We start from the raw sequence: 9,087 nt of genomic DNA on the forward strand, positions 1-9,087 counted from the left end.
TCGACGTCGCCGTTGTTTTTGGACGCCTTGGACTTTGACTTTTTGTCCGCCTTTTTCTCTTGCTTTTGCTTCTTCTCGGCGAGCTTGGCCTGTTTGGACTCGGACTTGCCCTTTTTTCCCTTTGCCTTGGCCATGGCGGACGAGACGTCGGGTGAGACGTGTGAGTGAGATGTGTTTCTGAGGTGAGGGTGAGAAGAAGACTTTGTGAGGTGCGGAGAAGTAGCTATGCGATGTCGTTGAGAGGCGTCTCCACCTTTCAGAAACTGCAGGTGGTTGTCTGAATCAGGTTGTTGTGATGATGGAACAAGAGAAAAAGCTCAGTGTGTTCAAGAAATAAGAAGCAAAACTGGTATATCGATTTTGTTGGACTCAAATCAAGCTGGATACACTCTTGATATTTCAACTTTGGCCAAGTGTGAGTAAGCAGGACAAAGACAGCGCTTTTTGTACTCTGCAAGTCTCTTAACCCCCCCCCCCCCCACCGACTGCCACAACCCCCACAACACAGAAGACATGGAAGCCTTTCGTAAACACCAGGAAACTACCTCTACACCTCTATCCTTCAAATATATTCTCATATCATCCAACACCAAATGCCATCACAGTGCCCTAAGCAAAACCCAAAACAGCAAACGCTCACAAACCCCGAACCCTGCCCAACGCTACCTAAATAAGGCCTAGCGCCCCTCCACCCCTAGCTGTCACTCAAAATCGTCAGCCCTATCGCCCTCCTGGCGCGCAGTTCCTGTCAGCTTCTAGGCTTCAGCTCTTCTTGGTCTGGGGGAAATTGGGCCACCGGCTTACATTCAATAAGATTAAACAAAAAGCTTTGGGTCTCCCTCGCTTTTTTTTTTCACGCGTCTCTTTTCCTTCGTTTTCTTACCGGCGTTCTGTTCTTCCCTCCATCACGCTCATTTTCCACAACCCATTGAGAGACCATAATGATGAAGCTTTTCACCCTCCTGTTTTCATCCCTCCTCGGCCTCCTCGTCGCCGCCCAGAATGACGATAACACACAGAAACAAGTCACCATCCTGGCCGGCGGCCAAGGCTACGCCTACCACGGCTGCTACACCGAAACAACCGATCTCTTCGTCAACACCACCTCCCGCCGCGCCCTCGACGGCGGCAGCAACAGCGTGCAGCCCGACATCATGACGGTCGAAAAGTGCTGGGAGTTCTGCGGCAAGGGGTCGTATAAATACGCCGGGTTGGAGTACTCCAGGTGTGTTGTCTCACTCGCTCACTTCCACTCATGCGGCGTGACTGACATGTGCGTAACAGAGAATGCTGGTGCTCCCAAACCCTGTCAACCCTCTCCACGAAGGTCTCCGACAAGGAATGCGACCTCCCCTGCGACGGCAACAGCACCCAGTCCTGCGGCGGGAGCCTCAAGTTGACCCTTTATATCACCAGTGCAGCCGCCAGTCTTGCCGGGGGTCTCTCATTGTTGGTAACGTTCGGAGCAGTGGGGATGATGGTGTTTGCTTCTGTCTTCTAAACCCGCCCCCACCTCTTCTCAAAACATAGTAATGTAATGTATATATGACACACACCAAGCGAACCACACTGTTCAGAATACACGTCCTGTTCGGGTAACCATCCATCTTATTTATTCCTTACCCAGTATCCAACCCCCCCAACCCCCTCTCCTTCACCCCCTCCCCAACAAACCCCCTGATCCCCTCCACCGCCTCCTCCCACCCTTTTCTCCCCTCCTCCGTCTCCGTCTCCTCCTCAACCAACCACCCCAACCACCTAACCAACCCCCTCGCCTTCTCCATATCCCTCTCCACCGTCACCACCCTCTTGACATACCCTCCAAAAACCTCCACATCCATCTCATGCGGCCCCTCCTCCTTATTCATCTCAAACCACGCCCTCACCATCTTTTTGACCTCCTCCAACCCCGTCACCTTCCCCTCCTCCCCCGTGAACGCCAGCTTCAGCGGCCTCCCAAACTCCAAAGTCTTCTGTTGCGGCGGTGCGGGAGGTCGACGGTGGCGGTGATGCGCAGCGTCAACACTCAACTTCCTCCTGCGGTGATCGTCAATCACCTCCCTCCGCATATCCTCCGGCAAAGCCGCCAGCACTTCAGGGTCGAGATCCTCGACCGCACCGGGGACGGCACGGGTAAAGTTTGTTTGAAAGAGTCTGGCCCCCCCGGAACCGGATTGTTTGCCCCGACTGGAAAGGGATTTACCGCCCCCCCGTTTGGGGGAGGGGGGATGTCGTTCTTTGGGGAGGTGGTGGATTGTCCCGTTTTTTCGGGGGGATTGCGGACGGACTGCTTGTCGAGAGGGCGGCCGGCTTTGCCGGGATGGACCGCCGCCGTATTGAGCCCATATCTCTGCTCTCACGTCTTCTGGGAGGGAGTGAAAGACTTCGGGGTCGACGTCGGGGGGGACTTCCTCTGCCGTGGCCGGGCTGCCGGAGCGGGATTTCGCAGCAGGGGCAGGGGAGGCGGGACGTTTGGCTCGGGCGATTAGTTTGCTGCGGACATCCTGGGGGAGTGCGGCCAGGACGGCAGGGTCGACTTGGGAGGGGAGGATGAATTGTGTTCCTCGGACGTTGAGCGGGGCATTGGCTTTTTCGTCGGCAGCGTTGGCTTCTGCGAGGGCGAGTGCCGGGTGGACTCTGGGTTTCTTGGGTGTTGATGGGTCTTCGGTGATGGGGTCGTGTTCGACTTCATGCCCTGAGGAGGATGAACGTTTGAGCTGGTACGGAACGTGGTCGTCGACAATCTGTTCCCTCTCTCTCCTCGGTGGCGGAGGCTGAGCAGCAACAGCACTGCCAAAGTTCAGCTTCTTCTGACTGCCCTCTGGCGCTGCTGACGGTTTGATGTGGTCAAGCTTGGTCATCTGGACCCCTATGCCTCTCAGATCTCCAGGGCTGAACTTGTAAGACCGTAAGATCCCAACCGCCTCCTTCCCGATCACCTCGGCATCACACGTCGCCACCCCAAAGCTCGCGCTCTTGTTGAAAGTATCGCACTTCCCGTGACCAAGATGCTTCGCCGGATCCAAAGGCGCATCCAACGACCGCCTCATGATCTTCACGGTCAACAGCTTCCCCTTCACCCCCTCGGCCAAAAGCCTCTTCTCCAACTCCCCACACAGATTCCTCACAAACTCCTCCGCCTCCTCCTGACTGACAAACCTGATCCCCCAGTTCACATCCGCCGAGACCGACTTCCTCACCGGCTGCTCCCCCAACTCGCTCCTATCAACCCCCCTCGCATAATCCCACAACCTCTCCCCCGTCTTCGGCCCCAGAACGCTCACCAACCTCTCCCTCGTCGTCCCCCTTATATCCTTCACAAACCTGATCCCCATCTCCTCCAGCCTCCCCCCAATACTCCCCGCCACCCCAGGCAGCCCCTCCACCCCCAACTCCCCAATCGAATCCAACACCTCCTCCGGCCGAATCTGATGCTGCCCCGCCGGCTTCGCCCTCCTCAGCGCAACCTTGGCCAGCAGCACATTTCCCCCGATCCCCACCGAAACCTCACACCCCGTCCTCCTCCTCACCTCCCCCCTCAACCCCCTCGCAATCTCCTCCGCCTTTTCCTGCTCCCGACAAACACTCCCCTCACCAACCCCCACCCCCGTCGACCCAACCCCCCTCAGCACCACATCCGTCACATCAACCAACGCCTCATCAATGCTGACACTCTGCACCACACCCCCCACCCCCAACAAAACCTGATAAAAAACCTCGCTCGCCTTTTCATACCCCGCAAAGTCGTACGGCAAGACCTTCAACCCTGGGCAGAGCTCCAGCGCGCGCTTCATCCACATGCCGTTTTTGACTCCGAATTTCCTCGCGGGGTAGTTGCAACTGGCAATCTCGGAGCCGGTGCCGGAACCGTGGGCTACGACGGTGGGTTTGTCGGCGTATTCGGGGCATTTCTGGAGGGAGATGGCGCAGAAGAAAGAGTCAAAGTCTACGTGGAGGATGTATCTTCTCTGGTTGGGTTTCCGCTTGCTGGAAGGACGGGAGCATGATTGCGAGGTTAGTTTCTGGAGGCGGGATTTGAGGTCGGATTTCCAGGTTGAGAGGTGGTGGAGACGGGAGGTGGCGTAGTATTTTGATAAAAAGTCGGGGTTGGCGGTAGAGGATTCGCGGATTTTCGGGTCGGAGAGGAGGAGGGCGTTGTGTTCTTCCGAGGTTAGGGGTTGGTTTGGGATGGGTTTGGGTGGTGGTGGTGGTGGTGGTGGTGCTATGGGGTCGGGAGAGGGTGGTTTTTGGGCTGATCTGGGAGGTTCGTTTTGAGGTTTTGAGGGTGTGTCGAGGTCCATGGCATCGTCGATGTCGTCGATATTCTCGTGCTTGGAGTTGTGGGTTTTGAAGGCTGGTCTTGGTTGAAAGGGGCTGCTGGACTGTTGTGAGGCTAGCTGGGAGGACTTTTGGAACTGGCTGTTGTAGAAGCTATCACGGGTTTGTTCTCGATAGCCCGTGGGAGACTTCGATTGGGGTTGTTGGCTCGTCATTTTGTTTCCGTCAAACTTGATGGTCTTTTGCCGTGGGCCTTGTTCGATGACGCGGTAGTCGGTCCATGGTAACAGCTTTCCGGCTTGGATGGAGTCTACCACCCAGGACGGCTTGACGACACGGTAGTTGGTGAAGTCGAGGGACTTCTTTGGCGGCATGGCCGAGGCGATGATATGTGTTGCCGTGGTTTTGCCATCGAGGTATTGCAGAAAGCCAGCGCCATGTTGAACGAGCTCTTTGTGAAGGCTATATACCTTACGCATCAGTTATGAGATCCGGATACTAAACATATATATGTATATATATATCTGTGGTGTTGGAGAGAAAACTCACACATGAAGAGGAGGTTGAGTGTAGCCCGTGACATGCGCCACGATTCCCTTGAAAATCTGCGGCTTATCGCCCTTTTCTGCGCGATACTCGACGTCGAGGTTCTGAAGCTTGAGTTTCTTTCTCCGAAAATAGTCGCCAAATCCCCCAAAGGCGCTGGCCTCGTATTCCTCTCCGCCTTCATCGGCAAACTCATGGCTCGCGATGCGCTTCTGCACCGCAGCCGAGTTCTTTTCCAAGCGACTCCCCATGTCGGATAACCAAAGCTGTTGTAGACGCGGTTGAGCGATAACAATGACATCATCCAACGGCAGCTGAGAGAGGTGTTGGTGACGGTTTCATGTCGATGAAAAGACCAAATACTGTCAAGTCAGTCGACGAAAAAGATATCGTATCAAATAACTGCCGTTACTCGCAAAAAGCAACCAACACTCGGCCGAGTTTGCTCTCACTCCAAGTGGCAAAGAACCTCTTTGGCCTGTCCCCAAAGGCCCCGTTTCCGGCCTTGATGCCTGCCCCACCTCACAACGCGTGGTCCCGTGACTGGACCCTTTGCAATTAAAACTAGCTAACCCACTGTAACCATGACGCCTAAACCTGCGCCCCACTTATATTTAACTATACGTGCTTAGCCTTGCAAGGTTCCTTGCGCTCGCTTTGCGACAAAGCTTCTTCAACACCAAACAAAACATCAGCTCTTTTCCACCCAGAGCGCATTGCACATCCTTACTCCCCAAAATGAACAACCAAGAATTCCGAAAACTTCTCCTCTCCAAGTCCTCCTCCTCCACCAACAACAACAATGACACCTCCTCCCCACCACCACCACCACCACCATCCCGCCCAGCAGCAGCAGCCGCGCTCGGCTCCAGACTCAAATCCAGCATCCCCATGACCCCCCGATCAACAGGTCGAGTCGACTTCGCAAGGCAACTAGCAGAGCAAAAAAACAAGCAGTTCGAAAAGACAGCCAAACGATTCCGGACCTCGGCCCCGAAAGGGTCCCGGTTCGCAGAGGGCTACGTTGACCGCGCCAGGCAGAGGGAGCAAGAAGAGGAGGATGAGAGAGCGGAACGATTGAAGGCGTTGGAGGAGGCTTTCAAAAAGGAGGAGATCGACCGGGAGACGTACGACCGGATGCGCAGTCAGATTGCGGGGGGTGACTTGGCGAGTACGCATCTTGTCAAGGGGCTTGATTTTGCTTTGTTGAGGAGGGTGAAGCAGGGGGAGGATGTCTGGAGTGGGAAGAAGGCAGGCGAGGATGAGCGTGGGGAAGAGGGGGAGGTGGAGGAGGATGTGGACGGTGTCCTGGAGAAATTGGCTGATGCTGAAGTCAAGGCTGTGACCAGGGAAAAGGTGCGGAAGAAGGGGCAGTTTGCGACTGCTGCGTTGAATCCAGGGCAGAAGAGGTCGAGGAATCAGCTACTGGCTGAGTTGAAGGCGGCAAGGGAAGCGGCCAAGGCGAAGGAGGAGTCGGGTCTGGGGTCCAAGTTCAAGAAGATTGGTGCGAAAAAGACGCCGGGGACGAGGATAGAAAAGGATAGCATGGGTCGGGAGGTTCAGATCACTGTTGACGAGGACGGCCATGAGGTGCGAAAGATTCGGAAGGTGGACCACAAACTATTAGAGGAGGAACAAGACAGGGAAGCGGCCGCGCTGGCATCTCGCGGCGTGCTTGGTATGGAGGTGCCAGAGTTCTACAGGAAACAGCAGGAGGAAGCCGAGAGGGCGGCAAAGGAAGAGGAGGAGAGCAAGGAGATCAGCATCTTTGATGACGCGGGCTCCGATTACGACCCATTACTGCGCTCGAAGACTCGGACTCGTCATCTGATGAGGATAAGAAGGCGAGATCAGACTCGGCAGCTGTGCCACCACCACCGAAACCTAGCTCCGGCCCTCCAGAGGAGAGAGATTATTTCAAGAATTTCAGAGGAGGAAAGGTGGATCTTTCGACGGGCCAAACATACAAGGCGCCGTCTTTGGATGATCCCTTGCTGCAGGCGGCACTCAAGAAGGCAAAGGCAAATGGCGCACTGGAGAAATCAGAGGAGGAGATCAAGGCCAAAGAGCGGGAAGAGAGGCTCAAGAAGAAGCTGCAGGAGTCGTTGCGCGATGATGAGGATATGGACATGGGATTTGGGTCAAGCAGACTGGAGGATGATGCTGACTTTGAGGAGAAAAAGGTGAAGCTGTCTGAGTGGGGTGAGGATGGGGATGGGGATGGTGATGGCTATGAGGGAGGTGGTGGGGACAAGAAGGAGAAGAGGAAGAGGGGTGGGAAGAAGAGGAAGGGCGATAAGAACAATTTTGAGGATGTTATGCGGGTGATGGAGAGGCAGAAGGGCGGGTCTAAGTGAGCTATCCGCTGTAGAGTAATGTTTGATCCAGAAAGGAAACAACACATGGCTATGCTCCTTCAAAACTGTTGTTCATATATCTTTCTTGTGTCTACCGTTCCATGATACGTCTTGTCTGTTCCAAATCCAAAAGATAGGAATGACATCGCAGGTATAGCTGAGGTTAGGTAAGGCTGCTTGGTGCAAGGTATGGCCCCACCCAAGACCCCGACCCTTGGGCGGCTGCGGCTTGGGCGAATTAGCGAGCGGCTGGCAGCATGCATTGCGCAGCAGCAGCAGCAGCAGCAACCAGATGGCAGGACGCAACCTAATCCTCCTACAACATCTATCTCAAGCTGACACTTTTTTGCGCAAACCGACTTTTCTAAAGGACAGGATCCTCGGTTCATCACATTGATTTGCTCACAGCACAGAGCAAGCCATACCCGGAAGACCAGCCCAAACACGAAGCCCGTCCCTCGGTTGAGTCGGCTCCTAATCATTACATGCGATTGCGCGCCCGGCAACGAACGACAACAGCAATAACAAAACACCACGATTGAGCGCGCCCCAAACCGCCCACCATGTCCCAAATACTCCTCGACCTCCTCCACCCCCTCCTCACCTCTTGCCTCCCCTGCCTCCCGGGAACCCCCACTCTCAAGATCAACTCCCGCTCCCTCAAGATCCTCCGCCTCCTCGGCGAAGGCGGCTTCTCCTACGTCTACCTGGTCCAGTCCCTCTCCTCCCCCAACCACGAGCTCTACGCCCTCAAGAAAATCCGCTGCCCCTTCGGCGCCGAATCCGTCGCCCAAGCCATGAAGGAGGTCGAGGCCTACAAGATATTCGGCTCAACCCCCGGCATCATCCACAGCGTCGATTACTCCATCGCCACCGAGCGCGGCGGCGGGGAGGAGAGCAAGACGGTTTATGTCTTGCTGCCGTATTACAAGCGGGGGAATCTGCAGGACATGATTAATGCTAATTTGGTGAATCATTCCAAGTTTCCTGAACGGAAGCTGATGGGGTTGTTTTTGGGGGTCTGTAGGGCGCTGAGGGGGATGCATGTTTACCAGGGCGGTGGCGGGGCAGGGGGGCAAGAAGAGATGGTTGTGCCGGGGAGGAAACTAGGGGGCAAGAATACGGTGAACGGGGGGGCGGATGTGGACGATGAGCAGGAGCAGGGGAGGAGTTTGCTGACGGAGGATGAGAGGGTCACGCAGGCCAGGGAGACGGGGGGGAAGAGGAGGAGTTATGCTCATAGGGATATCAAGCCCGGTTGGTGTCCCTGGATCTGTGTTCTTTCGAACAAACATGGAAAACTGACGGAAAACAACAGGAAACATCATGATCTCCGACTCGGGGGATGAACCGATCCTCATGGACCTCGGTTCGGTGGCTGAATCCCCTCTCCCAATCACCTCCCGCTCGTTGGCTATTGCAACGCAGGATACTGCTGCGGAGCATAGCACCATGCCTTACCGGGCTCCGGAACTGTTTGATGTCAAGACGGGGACGGTGGTTGACACAAAGGTTGATATTTGGAGCATGGGGTGCACGCTGTATGCGTGTTTGGTGGGGAAATCGCCGTTTGAGATGAGGTCGGATGAGACGGGGGGGTCGCTGAGTATTTGTGTGCTGAGTGGGGATTGGAGGTTTCCGGATGAGGGGCCGGGGGCGAAGAAGAATAAGGGGAAGGGGCCGGTTTCTCCTGGGGGCGCAACGGCGGCGGCTGCGACAGAAGAGGAGGGGATTAGTGAGCCGATACGGGAGGTGGTGAGGAGGTGTTTGAGGGTTGAGCCGAGTGAGAGGCCGGACATTGATGAGCTGATTGAGATGGTGGAGCGGGTTTTGGAGGTGCTGCCTGAGGATGCTGCTTAGGCGGGGTGAAGATGGGTGATATATAATGGGGTTTTTTTTTTTTTTG

The 9,087-nt window shown here is 55.5% G+C and overlaps 4 protein-coding genes across 4 annotated transcripts; 3 read left to right on the forward strand and 1 right to left on the reverse strand.

The window, feature by feature from the left end:
• Positions 1-941: 941 nt before the first annotated feature.
• Positions 942-1,501, forward strand: PODANS_1_10230 (uncharacterized protein; the record flags this gene model as incomplete). The annotated part of the gene is made up of 2 exons (XM_001908651.1): positions 942-1,225; positions 1,285-1,501. 2 exons carry the CDS (start codon positions 942-944, stop codon positions 1,499-1,501), a joined length of 501 nt encoding a protein of 166 aa, XP_001908686.1.
• Positions 1,502-1,619: 118 nt separating this feature from the next.
• On the reverse strand, positions 1,620-5,075 carry PODANS_1_10240 (uncharacterized protein; the record flags this gene model as incomplete). Its single annotated transcript, XM_001908652.1, has 2 exons — positions 1,620-4,740; positions 4,828-5,075. 2 exons carry the CDS (start codon positions 5,073-5,075, stop codon positions 1,620-1,622), a joined length of 3,369 nt encoding a protein of 1,122 aa, XP_001908687.1.
• A 487-nt stretch (positions 5,076-5,562) lies between these two features.
• PODANS_1_10250 (uncharacterized protein) lies at positions 5,563-7,011 on the forward strand (the record flags this gene model as incomplete). Its single annotated transcript, XM_001908653.1, has 1 exon — positions 5,563-7,011. The coding sequence occupies one exon, from the start codon at positions 5,563-5,565 to the stop codon at positions 7,009-7,011; it is 1,449 nt and encodes a 482-aa protein (XP_001908688.1).
• A 733-nt stretch (positions 7,012-7,744) lies between these two features.
• PODANS_1_10260 (uncharacterized protein) lies at positions 7,745-9,041 on the forward strand (the record flags this gene model as incomplete). Its single annotated transcript, XM_001908654.1, has 2 exons — positions 7,745-8,438; positions 8,500-9,041. The coding sequence occupies 2 exons, from the start codon at positions 7,745-7,747 to the stop codon at positions 9,039-9,041; spliced, it is 1,236 nt and encodes a 411-aa protein (XP_001908689.1).
• Positions 9,042-9,087: the final 46 nt, after the last annotated feature.

This window comes from Podospora anserina, chromosome 1 (assembly GCF_000226545.1).
Source record: "Podospora anserina S mat+ genomic DNA chromosome 1, supercontig 2".
NCBI lineage: Eukaryota > Fungi > Ascomycota > Sordariomycetes > Sordariales > Podosporaceae > Podospora > Podospora anserina.